The 15,763-nt window shown below is 47.7% G+C and overlaps 1 protein-coding gene across 2 annotated transcripts in view; it reads left to right on the plus strand.

The window, feature by feature from the left end:
• Nucleotides 1-14,434: 14,434 nt before the first annotated feature.
• Nucleotides 14,435-15,763, plus strand: part of ACER2 (alkaline ceramidase 2) — a 33,398-nt gene continuing 32,069 nt past the window's right edge. The window contains exon 1 of one of the 2 annotated variants that reach the window (XM_060014791.1): nt 14,435-14,668. In XM_060014791.1, the coding sequence (XP_059870774.1) occupies nt 14,561-14,668 (108 nt within the window). In that variant the 5' untranslated portion in view covers nt 14,435-14,560. The remainder of the gene's footprint in view (nt 14,669-15,763) is intronic. The other variant, XM_060014793.1, reaches the window with a different exon arrangement.

Below are 15,763 nucleotides of genomic sequence, written 5' to 3' on the forward strand. Positions count from 1 at the left end.
CATGTAGCTAGCCACACTGTGACCCACCAGTGGACCAGCAGCCACTGCATGAGGTAGGGTCTAGTAGCCAATCAGGCTGTTGGCCAGCCCCACCTACCAGCATGCCCAAACAAAGGAACAAGACAAAACTCCAGAAGAAGAACTAAACAAAGTAGAGGTAAGCAATCTACTTGATAAACAGTTCAAGGTAATGACCATAAAGATTCTCAGTGAACTTGGGAGAAGACTGGATGAACACAGTGAGAAGTTTGACAGAGTAAAGATACATAAAAAAGAACGAAGCAGAGCTGAAGAATACAATAACGGAAATAAAAAATACATTAGAAAGAATCAATCAATTCATACTACCCAAGGCAATCTACAGATTCAATGCAATCCCTATCAAAATAGCAAAGTCAGGGAGTTCCCTGGCAGTCCAGTGGTTAGGACTCGGCACTTTCACTGCCAGGGCCCGGGTTCAATCTCTGGTTGGGGAACTAAGATCTTGCAAGCTGCACAGTGTGGCCAAATTAAAAACAAACAAACAAACAAAAAACCACACCAAAGTCATTTTTCACAGAACTAAAATAATTCTAAAATTTGTGTGGAAACATAAAAGACTCTGAATAGTCAAAACAATCATGAGAAAGAAGAACAAAGCTGGAGGCATCATGCTCACTGATTTCAAAATATAACAAAGCTACAGTAATCAAAACTGGGGCTTCCCTGGTGGCGCAGTGGTTGAGAGTCCGCCTGCCGATGCAGGGGACGCGGGTTCGTGCCCCGGTCTGGGAGGATCCCACATGCCGCGGAGCGGCTGGGCCCGTGAGCCATGGCCGCTGAGCCTGAGCATCCGGAGCCTGTGCTCCGCAACGGGAAAGGCCACAACAGTGAGAGGCCCACGTACCACAAAAAAAAAAGTTTATAAAAGGAATATTCAAAGTATTAACACCAGCAAGATGGCTGAATAATACTTTCTTGCTCACACCCCTCCTACCAACAACAATAATTCAGCATCCAGCAGAGAAAAAAGTGCCTTTGTGGCAGCTTTGGGACCCAGGTAGATTGTGAAATCTTGGTGCAGTCCAAGACCGGGAGAGATATTTTGAGAAGGGAGGCCTGAACCCAGGGTGCTGACTTCACCCGTCACAGACCCGAAACAGCTCCGCATCTGAGGACTCAGCTACCACCCCATTTGGCTTTGGTTCTGTCACCAGCACCATATGCTATGGGACCCAGAAGGAGTCATGCCCACCCATGCATTGGACAGTAGGCATACAGACCTCAGTCTTGGTTATGCATCCTGAAGTGGCTGGTGAACTGGCTCTAGCCACTCTCGGTTGTGATCTGAGAGCCCTTGCAAGTAAGCCTGTCAAACTCGGTCAAAGTGTAGATTTCGAAATAACTTTGAACTGGGCTCCAGTCCGTCTTAGCCACAGTCAGCGAACAGTCCTGCTGACAGAAGGACCGAGCAGCAGACGCTCTATGCCCCAGAGATCATGAAATGGCCCTATACTTTGTTCCAGCCCCTGTGGCCACGGCCGTGGAGCAGTCCAGCCCACCCAGGGCCCTGGCGGGAGACCTACCAATCCATGCCTCCCGAGCCAGGTCTGCAGACCTCAGTGAAACCTGAAATAGCCCTGGGCCTCGGTTTCAGCCCTTCTCAGCCACAATCCAGAGCCAGTCCCGCCCACCCAGGGATTCATCCAATTACCAGGTCCACCCAGGATTTCATCCAATTACCAGGTGGGAACTACCTCCAAACACCTGGTGATAGGCTGCTGTCTGAGGACCCAGCTGCGGAATCTGAAGCAGACCCTTCTCCCAGCACCACCATATTGAACAAGGTACTGGAGGCAGTCCCTTACCACCCGTGACCAGACAGGATCCATGCCTGCCCCAGCCCCTAATAACACGCCCGCCAGCCACGGACCCCCCCTAGAGACCCAGCAACATCACATAACTGGCTCTAACCCAGCAAGACTGCAATTCTGAAAGTAATCTCATCATCCCTGGGAACTGACAGGACCTTGAAGAGATATCTGCACCCACACGTACATTGCAGCATTATTTACAATAGGCAAGAAAGGGAAACAGCCTAAGTGTCCATTGAGAGATGAATGGATAAAGAAAATGTATCTATTGGGAATTCCCTGCCAGTCCAGTAGTTAGGACTTGGCGCTTTCACTGCTGAGAGCGTGGGTTCAATTCTTGGTCAGGGAATTAAGATCCTGCAAGCCGTGCGGCACGGCCAAAGGGGGGGAAAAAAAGGCAAGAAAATGTATCTTATCTATAATGGAATATTATTCATCCATAAAAAGAAGGAATTTCTGCCATTTACAACAACAGGGATGGATCCTGAAGGCATTATGCTAAGTGAAATAAATCAGACAGAGAAAGACAATTACTACATGACCTCACTTATATGTGAAATCTAAAAAAGAAAAAAAGGAGAGAGCTGAACTCACAGAAATAGGATGAGAATGGTGATTGTCTGGGGCTGAGGGGTGGGAGAAAATGGTGTTAACACTGAGTGTTAATCGTCTATGGGATATACAAGTAGAGATATCCAACAGGCTGTTAGGTATACAGGTTTGGAGGCTGAGTGTTTGAAAGTGAAAAAGGTGGTTTTGAGATGGAGCCCATATTCATTTGCTAGGGCTGCCATAACAAAATCCCACAAACTGGGTGGCTAAACAGCAGAAATTTATTTTCTCACAATTCTGGATGGAGCTAGAAGACTGAGACCAAGGTGTCAGCAGGATTGGTTTCTTCTGAGGCCTCTCCTTGGCTTATAGACGGCCATCTTTTCTCTGTGTCTTCACATGGCCTTTCCTCTGTGTGTGTCTGGGTCCTAATCTCCTCTTCTCCTAAGAACGCCAGTCATATTGAATTAGGGTCCTTCCTAATAACCTCATTTTAACTGAATTACCTTTTTAAAGACCTAATCTTCAAAATACAGTTATATTCTGAAATACTGGGGGTTAGGACTTCTACATAAGACTTTGTGAGGGACACCGTCCAACTCCTAACAGGGCCCAAAGGTAGTCTCTCAACCATGAGGAGCCTGACTAAACAGAATAGAATTTGTATTCAATAACACTGAGTTAAAGTAATCCTGGAAGCCATCAGTAAAGGTAAAATTTCCCCTAAGGCACTGAGCAAGTGAGTTTTGCAAGTGTGTTTGGGGAAGGAGATACTTTCCAAAGGGAGATATAAACACAGGAAGGAAGAGAAGTAGTAAAGGGAGGAAATGAGCTTGTGCCTTTCAGGAAGCTGTCTCATATTTGGCTCCAGTCAAGAAAACAGGAAAAAAAGATCATTTAGACAGAAAATAACTAAATTTCAAGGGCAATTTCTACTCATAGGAAGAGACTAATTTTAAAACATGCCATGCTATGTTTGAGAAAGGAAGTTAAATCAAAGAAATGAAGCTAGGAAAACTCCTTGCCAATATTTCTGTAACTATACCCAGGAGCAAGAATTACAATGGATTTCTCACCCCTTGGGTCAGGGACTAAGGGCTGTTTTTGCAGTGCTGTGGAAAACAAGCTCTGGCATATGTTTATTAAATATTTGGTGGTGGGCAGGAAGGAAAGGGGATGACAGGAAAAATACAAGAATAAATCTTGTTTTTTATCAGATCAATTCACTCTATGGGGCAATCTTCTTTTTGTCCCATGTATTTTCATTCTTTTTAAAAAATATTTATTTTATTTATTTTGGGTGTGCGGGGTCTTCGTTTTGGCATGGAGGATCTATTAGTTGTGACATGCGGACTCTTAGTTGTGGCATGTACAACTAGTTCCCTGACCAGGGATAGAACCCAGGCCCCCTGCACTGGGAGCATGAAGTCTTACCCACTGGACCACCAGGGAAGTCCCTGTCCCATGTATTTTCATTCTTTAATAGCTATGTGACCTTGGACAACTTATTCACTCTCTCGGTTCCTTAGTTTGCCCATCTGTAAAATGGTGGTAATACCTTCCTCACAGAGTTCTTGTCGGGGATAAATGAACTGATACATGAAAAAAGTTAAACCTTTCTGGGTGCACAGTAGACTCTCAATGAGTGTTTGTTAGTTGCCTTCATCATCCCTGACACCACATCATCACCTGTCATCACCCATGTCCCTCTAACTTTACTCGTGTCACTCTCACTCCCAGCAATGCCTTCCTTTCCCCTCTCCCAAGTTGTGCTCTGGGTAGGCTTTCCGTGGGGGTTCCAACCCAGACTGACCTTGCTACAAGGAGGAGATCGACGGCTGAGCTTGGTGCTGAGGTGCTGTGGGTTGATTCAGATGATGGACAGCCTTGGGGAGGCGTACCAAGAACATACCTTCTGGGCTCAAGAACTTCAGATGGCAATTCTAACAAAAACTGGCACTGAGGTTCCAGCAGTTTCTTCCACGGGTGGAAGTTGAGAGTGGGATTTAATCTAGTCGAGGACATCATCCAGTAGGAAAGCACACAGACCCCAGAAGCAGCAGAGAGGGCAGGGAGAGCTTTGGCTCAGAGACGGCCTGGGCCTGATCCACTTCTCGTTCCTAATTGACTGGCTGGAAAGGTCACCAGGATGATAATTCATGAGTTGTTTGTAGTCAGTTGATATCTGACTACAAGGAGTATGCCCAAGATTATTCTCTAAAATTGTCGCTGCACATCCTAGCAAAGGTTTCTTCAAACTGCTCATCCTAAAATACACTAGAAACTTTTTCATGTGAAGAGAAATCCCAGCCCTTGTGGTAGGTTCACTCATTTTGGGAATCATCAGATATTTCTAAGAGGGTCAAGCATCCCTTAACTTCTCATCATTTGTTCCCCAGGCTGCATTGCTAATGAGAAAGATTAAAGATCTGTGGCTTTTCTTGGTGTCGTCTGCAACCTTCCGGGCAATGACTGTCTCCATCTATAGAACATACTACATTTTAGAGTCTTGCCTCCAACTATTAAAATGATCAGAGAATTTAGTTAAAAAAAAAAAAAAGGGATGATCTTCTCATTGGCTCCAGTCTTCTCTGCTTTCTTTAAAGCCCTTGACCTCTTACCTGGACCTCTTTCTTTCAGTAGACAACGCATCCTGCCACTTTTCTCAGAAGTATGAACTGCTTCAATTTTCTCTCACCCTCACAATGTGTCCAGACATTCGTATATATACCCCATATTCCCTTCTTTCTTAGCATAGAGTTCTGTTAGGACACTTAGTTTTAAGTCACAGAAATCCTATCCAAATTAGCTTAAGCAAAAATGCAACTTTACTCTAAAGGTTCCAGGGTATCTTGGGAATATTTGGATGTAGCTAGATCCCTGGGCAGAGCTGGAGCCAGGGACTTCTTTCCCATTTGGACTGTCTCTTATCTATACAGTTCTCTTTGGAACTGCTTCATCATTCTCTTATGGTGTGTACCAGTTCTGCCTACGTCTCCATCCATTGGAACAAGTTACCAATAGTGCCTCAGTTCAAATCTCTATTCCATCAGGCAGCCAGATGGAGCCGGAAAGCTCCATTCTGATTCCAAATTCCCATGGGTGCATTCTGATTAGCCAGCTTGAGCCAAGACCCACTCTTGGACCAATGAACTCTAGCCACGGAGTCGGGTCACAGTGCATTGCCACGGCTGTTCCTATGGTAGCCATCTGAATGGAGGTGAGGGCAGCGGAATGTGGGAGGTGGGCAGACCTCACTGAAGAGGCAGAAGGTCCCAGAAAAGGAGGGGATTCTGGGACAAAACAATACGTGTCTACTGCATGCTGTCCCTTCTCTCCAGGCAAATTGCATTCCACCTCTTTGCAGTTCCTTCAGGATCTGGTCTCATTAATCACCCTTTTTTTTTTTCTTTTACATTGTCAATCTGTTTCTCTACCTGGGCGTTAAAATTTGCTCAAGGCCCTCCTGTACTAGAGGACCATTCCATAACCCTTCTTCAAGCTCCTGCCCAACTGGGTACCATTTCTCTCTACCAAGTAAATTTCATCCACCCTTTACTCACTTTTTACCCCAACCTGGCCTCCTCCCCCTTGACTCCTGCTGCTTCCATTTCCCCAAGGTGCTTCTTGGTGTTGGAAGGGCTGAAGACAAGGCAGAGAGAAGGAAGCATGAAGTGTATAGGCCACTGTGAGTAGGCGTGATGTCTCTGACGTGCCAGAGACCCCCTCCCGGCACATCTCAGTAGCCACACAGCCTAGTCCCAAGGGGCACTCTGGACTGTGAGGTGTGACACTGACCAGTCCCTGACCTTTCAAGCTTCCTAGTTCCAGAGAATCTGTGGCCACAGCACCACCTGGACCCCACCCAGGCTGCTGCTAGCTTGTTTACCAAAGCCTCCACTTACCATTCGCTTCCTCAGGTGAGGGTAATCTCTTTGCTAGGTCTGTGCCCTTGGGAATGAAGGGGACAGGGAAGAACCACAGGTTTGACCGGAACTGCTGCTTTAAGCGTACCCACTGGTAAAGGCCGAACCCCCCAGCACTTGCTCCCCAAGCTGCCTTTCTGGTGCTCTCAGCTACATGGGTGCTTATGGAGACACCCCAGCTAATGAAGCCCTTTGCTGGTTTAATTTTTTTCAAACTTTTTATTATGGTAAATTTTAAACACGTACAAAGTAAAGAGACTAGTTTTACGTGTCTACCACCCAGGTTCAACCACTCAGGTTCAATAAGAATCCATTTAAAGCCTGTGTTCTTCCATCTGTACCACCAAACCAACACCCTTCCCCATAATCTCAAAGCAAATCTCAGATATATTTTGTCTGTAAATATTTCAGTATGTATCTCTAAATAATAATGTCCCTTTTTTGTTTTGTTTTGTTTTCTGGTTTTGGTCCTGTTTATTAAGGTATAATTTACATGAGGTAAAATTTTCCTTCTTAAGGTACAGTTCTGAGGTTTTAGAAACTCCTTCAGTCAGGTGACCACCACAATCAGGATACATATCCCTTTGCAGTGAACTCCCTCTCCCATCCTCAAGCAACCACAGATCTATTTTTATTCCTTAGTTTTACCTTTTCCAGAATGTCATAAAAATGGAATCATAAAGTATGTAGCCTTTTGAAGAATCACCTTTTAAAACATAATCATACCATTATCACACCTCCTTGGTCAGCAATAATTTCCCCAATATCAAATATCCAGTGTTCAGGGCTTCCCTGGTGGCGCAGTGGTTGGGAGTCTGCCTGCCGATGTAGGGGACACGGGTTCGTGCCCCGGTCCGGGAAGACCCCACATGCCGCGGAGCAGCTGGGCCCGTGAGCCATGGCCGCTACGCCTGTGCGTCTGGAGCCTGTGCTCCGCAACGGGAGAGGCCACAACAGTGAGAGGCCCGCGTACCGCAAAAAAAAAAAAAAAAAAAAATCCAGTGTTCACATTTCCACAATTGCTCTAAAAAACATTTGTTTATACTCTCATTAGGATCTAAAGAAAGGATTGCAAACTGGTTGTTATGTCTCTATAGAAAATCTATAGGTTTCCTCCCCGTTTTAAGAAATGAGGTTGTTATGAAGCGTTTCCCTCAATCTGCATTTTATTGACTGCATCTGCATGTTGTCATTTCTCCCATTCCCAAAACCTTGTTTCTACACTACGGCCCATGGCCCAGCGGCAATCTGCATCACCTGGGAGTTTGTTAGAAATGCAGAATCTGGGACCCCACTCAAGACCTACTGAATCAGAATCTGCATTTTTAACATTTTTAACAAGATCTCCAGGTGATTCACCTCCTGTGAATTGGTAGTGAGAGCTAGAGTTTGGGCCTCTCACTGTTGTGGCCTCTCATACGCGCAGGCTTAGTGGCCATGGCTCACGGGCCCAGCCGCTCCACGGCACGTGGGATCTTCCCGGACCGGGGCACGAACCCGTGTCCCCTGCATCCGCAGGCGGACTCTCAACCACTGCGCCACCAGGGAAGCCCCGAGAGCTAGAGTTTTGATATGGTTTAGGTTCACTATTTTGGGGGGCAAGGCTGCTTTGTAGGTGGTGTTGCACCCTTGATTACTTCTCAACCCAGCATGCCTGCTCCTCGTCTGCCAGGACTTGTGCCTCCTTGTCACTCAGGCCTCTGAAAATGCAGGCACGACCAAGGATCTGCCCTCTGCCAGCCTCCACTCTCTCTCCCTCCTGAGCCCCAGTGAGCTCACTTACCCCAGAGCTCTCAGGTATCACTTTTATAATCATGATCCACAAGTCTTTCTCTCTAATCCTGACTTGTCCTTGGTCTCCTGATTTGCCTTTCCAGTTGCTGAAAGAATATATCTTCCTAGATGTTCAGCCTGCCCTTTAATTCAACACATCAAAGCCTAAACCATTATTTTCCCTCTTATCTTCCCTTTTGGGTTAGTAACCTAGCCATCTTCTGATCACTCAGGCTACACTGTTTGAAGTTCTCTTGTATTTTCCACCCACTCTTTCATGTCCTGCCTCTAATCGGTAGTTAAGTTTTATTAATTCTCCTTCTGTATTTGTCAGCCTTCATTAGGTTATTCTGAGGCAAGAAACAATTTCCCTCAATTTCAGTGGTTGACAGCACAAAGTTATATTTTTTGCTCAAGTTACGAGTTGGCCGTGAGTCGACTTCAGCTCTGTTCTGCTGTAGGTGTCTTCTTTCTGGGATCCGGGCTGAAGAAGCAGTCCCAATATGGGGTATGGCAAAGGGAAATGAGGAATGGCAGGACTATGAATCAGTTTCAAAGCCTCTGCTCAGTCGTGGACAAATCAGTTCCATGCACATTTCATTTTCCATAGCCAATGACAAAGTCAAGTCCCATATCCGTGGGTTGGGAAAGTGCATCAAGTATCTCAAATCCATAGTGCAATCTATCACAACTACTATTTTATATCTCCGTCACATTCCTTATTCAATTCCTTTACCCCTGCCTCAAACTTCACTTTTCTCAGCTTAGAATTCACTTCCTCGGGGAAGTCTTTTCCCCGACATCCTCAGACAAGATCACATCCACTGCTCTCTGTTGTCACGGGACTTGTACTTTTTCACAGCATGTGGCACAACTGTAATGAGTTATTTATGCAATATTTAATCTCTGACTTTCCCCCTAGACTGCAAGTTCTGTGAGGGCAGAGACAGCATCTGCTTTGTTTACGATGTTATCCTTGGCACCTAGAAAACTGTCTAGAGCCCATCACATATTCAGTAATTATGTAAAAGATGCAAAAGAATGAATGCATATCTTAGTCATGCCCATATCATCCCGCACCTGGATTACTGAGAAACATTATCAGTAGTTTTTTTTGTTTTGTTTTGTTTTGTTTTGTTTGTTTGTTTTTGTGGTACTGTGGGTCTCTCACTGTTGTGGCCTCTCCCGTTGCGCAGCACAGGCTCCGGACACGCAGGCTCAGTGGCCATGGCTCACGGGCCCAGCCACTCCGCGGCATGTGGGATCCTCCCGGACCGCGGCACGAACCCGTGTCCCCTGCATCGGCAGGTGGGCTGTCAACCACTGCGCCACCAGGGAAGCCTATCAGTAGTTTCTGACGTCTATTTTATTCTTCAGCCATCAAGGTTTCCTTCCTAAAGACCTACTCTTTTCACATCGTTAGTCGTTTCATTCAGCTTCTTCTTCTGCCACGTTTCCAGCTGAAACATAGTATTGAAGTTTCCTGAATTATTACACTTTCTCAGACCTCCATCCTTCTGCACATACTATTCGTTCTAAAGAATTCACCCCCGCCCCGCTCGGTGCTCTGCCTGGTAAAATCCTATTCACCTTGTACATCTCAGTCTGGAGGCTGTCTCCCCTGATGAGCCCCCCTTGGCTCTCAGTGCAGACTTGGGCCCCCTACTGCTCTGCTTCCCCGTTCTGTGTCTGCACCTCCGTTTCAGCAATTGTCGTGTTGTATTCTAATGGTTTGTGTGCTTCTACTAGACTAAGCTCAACCAGGGCAAGAACGATATTTTTGTCTCCTGTTACCCAGCACTTAATATAGAGCCTGGCACAAAGCAGGTGCTCCAAATTGCTGCTACGCTGTTGCAAGCTACAGTTATTGAACAAAGGAACAGCTTCTCTATCCAAAAGCAGAGGTCAAAACACATGTTAACAACTTCCATGCACTTCAGGCATGGGCAACGCCTCAGACCTCCTATCAGAATCAACATACACCCAGTCCTAACATTGTTTGTGGTTTTCCAGCACAGATTAGAGAAAGGAGAGAGGCACTTCTAAAGAGAGGCCTAGTGACAACTGCAGAAAGTGGCCTCTGACGGTTGTCAGTAAACAACCAGAGAGCACCCACGGCAGCAAAGGTGGCTGCTTTCTTGGAGTGGGTGCACTAGTGTTTCCCTGGCAAGGTCCTGCTTCCTGCAGCCCTCCCCCATAATTCTGAGCCTGGAGACTTCTTAGATTAAAAAAATAAATAAATAATAATCCAGGGCTTCCCTGGTGGTGCAGTGGTTGAGAATCTGCCTGCCAATGCAGGGGACACGGGTTCGAGCCCTGGTCTGGGAAGATCCCACATGCCGCGGAGCAACTAGGCCCGTGAGCCACAACTACTGAGCCTGCTCATCTGGAGCCTGTGCTCCGCAACAAGAGAGGCTGCGACAGCGAGAGGCCCGCGTACCGCGATGAAGAGTGGGCCCCGCTCGCCGGAACTAGTGAAAGCCCTCGCACAGAAACGAAGAGCCAACACAGCCAAAAATAAATAAATACAATGAAAAACAACCAACCAAAAAAAAAAAACTATTAAAAAAAAAAATCCTTGGTGACTTTTTTTGTTTCCCTCCTAGCTGGAGAAGGGGGCCAGACTCCGGGCCCCAGTTTCCTGGTGACGAGCCTGATAAAAGGATGACTTCCTTCATTGGGCTCCTCTTTTCTTCTTCTTTTTCTTGGTAGCAGCAGCAGTCTTGGCTTGGATTTGGTTTTCCAGGAAAGCAAAGTGTATGGCCCAGAGTGAATTTTTGCTCCACCACACATTGGCTAAAATGGTGATTCTCATACATGAGAGTGGGTCAGAATCACCTGGAGGGCTTGTTAAGCCAGAGCTTGTTGGATTCCAACCTCAGAGTTTCTGATTCAATCGGTCTGGGGTATGGACCTAGAATTTTGCATTTCTAACAAGTTCCTAAGTGGTGTTGATGCTGCCAGTCTGGGGACCATACCTTGAGAGTTACTGGCCTAAACAATAAGCCTCAAGCATGACCAGTGATGAAAAACTCTGGCCAAACAGAAAATTTCATCTTTGATCATGCACTTCTTGCTTCATTTACACAAGCGTTTGCTTTTCTTTTGCTTTTCTTTTTTTTTTTTTTGGTTTCTACTTGTGGGACCAGTTGAACTGGATATTTATTATCAGATATTTACTTAGACCAAAAAAAAAAAGTTATAACTTCTGTAAAAATAGAAGATGCTGGCATCCTGACTTCCCTGCAAGGGCAGTTCTCCAAAACTGCTCTCTCCTAGATCTCTATCACTGACCCATCTTTAGACCAAAAGCACCAGAAGCAAAGTCATCGTCAGAACTCAGCAGCACCTTGTTCTCTGCTGTCACCCCCCCCATCCTTACCCCAACTCTCCCCAAGCTCTTTTTACTCCAGATATCAGATTTTGTATTAAACCATTAATGGTAGTTGCTAAGGCAACATACTCTTAATATAAGTCCATTTCAAAATTAACATCATGGGGCTCCCCTGGTGACGCAGGGGTTAAGAATCCGCCTGCCAGTGTAGGAGACATGGGTTCGAGCCCTGGTCTGGGAGGATTCCACATGCCGCAGAGCAACTAAGCCTGTGCATCACAACTACTGAGCCTGCGCTCTAGAGCCCGCGAGCCACAACTACTGAGCCTGTGCGCCACAACTACTGAAGCCCGCGTGCCTAGAGCCCGTGCTCCACAAGAGAAGCCACCGCAATGAGAAGCCTGCGCACCACAACGAAGAGTAGCCCCTGCTTGCTACAACTAGAGAAAGCCCACGCGCAGCAATGAAGACCCGACGCAGCCAAAAATAAATAAATTAAATAAATAAATTTATATAAAAAATTAACATCATGACCTATCATTAGGTAATTGACTAAGGTTATATTCATTGAGAAAATGTTAGCAATGTAGAGAGTGGATGAAAACATCAGAAAACTGTTAAAACGCTTCCAAGAAAATCAACACAGGCATATTTGGAGTAATGTAACTTGCATCCTTCATGCTGCTCACCAATGGCTTTTGGCTTAAGCACCGTCTCTCTGTTCAGTTTTAATTAGACAGAATCCAAGGGGTCAGCTTTGATTCTGAAACAGAACTGTCACCGACAATAAGAGTTCCCGTGTAGGAGGAAAACTCCCTAGCATTCTCTTAGCAGGACTTGGAGAGAAGAATGAATAATATCCAGCAAATTCCAAATTTCATTGATGTTAAAACTCACACTGTTCTGCATTGTAACATTTCTGAATTTCAGGTTCATCTTACAATGAATGGCATTTTATAGTCATGGTTGATCAGGTGACAACTGAGATGTTTTGTCACTGCCTGAACACACACAAACTCAGTGGTTATTCCTGGTGGGAAGACTTGGCAACTGTAATCTCCATGTTTCCGTCAGCAAGTTGTATAAAGACCATCTGGAAAAGAAACATGCTGCCTGTTGTCTGAAAACCTTCTGTCGATGCCTTCAGGTAAGATCAAGATTGTGCCAGCATTGGGGCTTCCCTGGTAGATAATGTCATAGTGTTAATAGGAAATGAGCTTTGACCTGAAAGGGATCTCACACTCTGAGAGCCACTGGCATATGAAATGATGGTGTGTTTTACACCATCAGAATTAATGAATATGAACACATTTCCACCTAAAATATTAGAAGGAGTAAAACCTTAACATGGAGAACTATTGTTGGGCAGTTGGTGTAGCACTGTGAGACACTGAGAAATTAACTGATGTACTTTTCTTTTGTGTCTGTGGGAAATGTTTTCTTCCTCCCACTTCAGCGGCCAGCTCACGCTGGGTATCCTGCAGATCTGGGTAATTCTGACCTTAAGAGAAGGTGACTGGGTCCTGAATTTCAGGACACAGTGGAACTGGCTGTTTAGGAAGAGGACACGATAGGAGTTGGGACAAAGTTCAAAGGAGGAGTGTGGTCTGGCTCTGGGTGGAGAAAGCTGGATTTCCTGGAGACTAGGAGAGGAGTGGGCCTTGCAGTTTCTGCCAGTGATGAAGAGCTGGAAAGACAAGTGAGTGTCTGTGCAGGTACCTGTGGAGGAAGGACACTGGGGGCATAACGCATTGGAACACCAGCCAGGGTCCAAGGGGACTGTCAAGCCAGAGAGAGGTCAGCCTCTGGGGAGGTTCTGGCCTTCCGGGTACCATGACGGCTGGAGCAAAGAGATCCTACTGACAGTCACCTGACCAGGGCCTATTCTGCCACCGCCATCTTGACCTGGAATCCTAGAACTGCCCAAGGAAGAAGGACCAGAGCTATGACCAAAACCAAAATGACAGTTTTCTCTTTCTTCAGGAATCGCTGGAACCAGATTAGCTTTGGTTTAGAAACTACAGAATAGTTACAGCAGCAAAAGCAAAGCAGTGATGAGCACATCTGAGATCATCCTGAATTTGATTTCTAGCGCTGACACTTACTAGCTGGAATGGCATTGCTGATAGAACCCACTTCGCAGGATCCCCTCTGGGAGCACTAAATGAGTGACACACTCGGAAGCTCTTCAAACAGCGCCTGGCACATAGTAAGTGCAACATACCTGTCATCATCTCTTGTACCTGGGATGTTCTGGAGGTGTCATACCAGCCACACTGCATCTTTTGGGGACTGGGATAGCTGAAGTTTGACCCTATGTGTAAACGAAGACTACCTTCTAACACTGGAGTCCACGGGACCGCGGGCAGGAAGTTATTCAAAACTGCAGAAGCGCTCTACCCAGGTGCGGGTGGCAGAGGCTGTATGGGAGAGTCCTCGGCTCCACTGCAGACTGACTCCAAGGTCTTCCTGCCTTAGCCCACCGCACCAAGCAAGCCGGAGGGACTGAGGGCTTTTCTCGGCCGTGAGTGCAGGCGTGCCACGTGCACTCGGACATATTCGCCGACATGCAGGCAAGTCCGAGCAAAGACTGCCACGATTTCGTAGGGGCCGGGTCCTCCTGGGTTTCTTAATTTCTGGGTTTTCACATTTTTGCCAGGGCGGGCTCTGGCGCTCTTTGCGCAACTGGGGTAGGGGGGCGCCTGCAAGTCTGAGCCGCCTGCAAGTCTGAGCCGCAAGGTGGGCGTGGGCAGGCCCGTCGAGGCCTTTGCCACCTGCTGGCGACAGACGCGTCCAGGGGTGGGGGAGGAGGAGACAGGTCCCCTCCCCAACCCCACTCTCCCCTCCCCCGCGCATCCCGCCTCCGGGGTGGGCGAGGCCGGAGCTCAAGGTCCCGCGGGCTCCCCCACGGGGCGGAGCCGAGGGAGGGGTTTGCGAGCCAGTCACGTCCTACGCTGTAGAGCGGAGCCGCGAGAGGCCGGCCCAGGAGGCGCCACATCCGGCGGCTGCCCCGTGGTGCATAAAGCCGACGCCGCTGGGGCAACCACCGCAGTTGGTTTCCAGCAGCAGCTCTGGCCTCTTCTCGGCTGCGGGAGCAGCTTCTCCAATGCCCCAGAGCGGCCATGAGCTCCCCGCACTGGTGGGACCAGCTGCGGGCTGGCAGCTCGGAGGTGGACTGGTGCGAGGACAACTACACCATCGTGCCTGCCATCGCCGAGTTCTACAACACGGTGCGGAGTGCGGGAGTGGGGATGGCAGCCGGGCTCGCGGGAGGGGGCTGTCCCCAAGCGCCGCGGCGCCTGGAGCCTGGACCTGGGTCTGTGCGTGCATCTGGGGCATTTTCCCTCCAGGGCCAGAGTCGACCCACGCCCCCTCCCCTGCGCGCCTTCCAGTTCTCCATCTGTCCTCCTCTCCTGTCCCTATCGCCGACATCTGGGCTCATCCTCCTCTAAGTCATTTCTTTCTGATGGCTCTATTGTCTTGTTTGGTCCTCACCTGTCCCAGAGTCAGTGCTCCGTGTCAGCCCATACTTCCAGTTTGGGTCATTGGGGGCGGTGAACCCGCCAGGACTACTCCCTTCGTCCCTTAGGATCTCTGTGGCGTGACGCACTTGGGTCGCATTGTGCGTTTTTGCCCTGAGCACCTGCTCTAGGAGTCCGGGGAAACGGGGAGACCTCCCGGCAGGTCTCTGGGGCGGGGCCCACTCCGAAGGTTGGCCCCGCCCCAAGCGTACACCAATAATAGGTCGAGTTCCTTTGGGCCAGAATTAAGTTAATTGCTTCGAGTTCTTATTTCCTTGCCTTTAGTACAGAGTTTCACACCAGCCCCAAGTTCAGCTCCCGCAGGCCTGTGCATTCTTCAGTTATTAAACCTGGGAAGTGAAAGGGAAATGTGGGAGGGATCGTGTGCGTGTTTTATGGACTTGCCTAGGTCTCTAGATGTGGGCAAGACGAAACTTCCCCACTGCAGAATCCTGTGTGCTTTTAGTCTTTGTGGGAGAGAAAGCCTGCAGTTGGGAAGGAAATGCCTCTTCTTTTTGCTATGCCCATGCCTCAGGATTCTGGTACCAAAATGTGAGACTTTGCATGGTCATTTCTGTGGCTTTTCATTTCACTGCCCTAACATGGAAGACAGGAACTCCCGGTTTAAAAGTCGCTGTGAATTTGAGATTGTTCTTTGGGATTTTCCCCTTAGATTTGCTGGAGAGAATGTCCTTGGCGTGAGTCAAATACTTCTTGCCTGGAAGGATCTCCCATGAGCTAGTCCCTCTCTTATTCATCGATGAGAAAACTGAACTCTCCAGAGGGGAGCTGCTCTGCGTACAT

This window comes from Delphinus delphis, chromosome 6 (genome assembly GCF_949987515.2).
Source record: "Delphinus delphis chromosome 6, mDelDel1.2, whole genome shotgun sequence".
In the NCBI taxonomy this organism is placed as follows: Eukaryota; Metazoa; Chordata; class Mammalia; order Artiodactyla; family Delphinidae; genus Delphinus; species Delphinus delphis.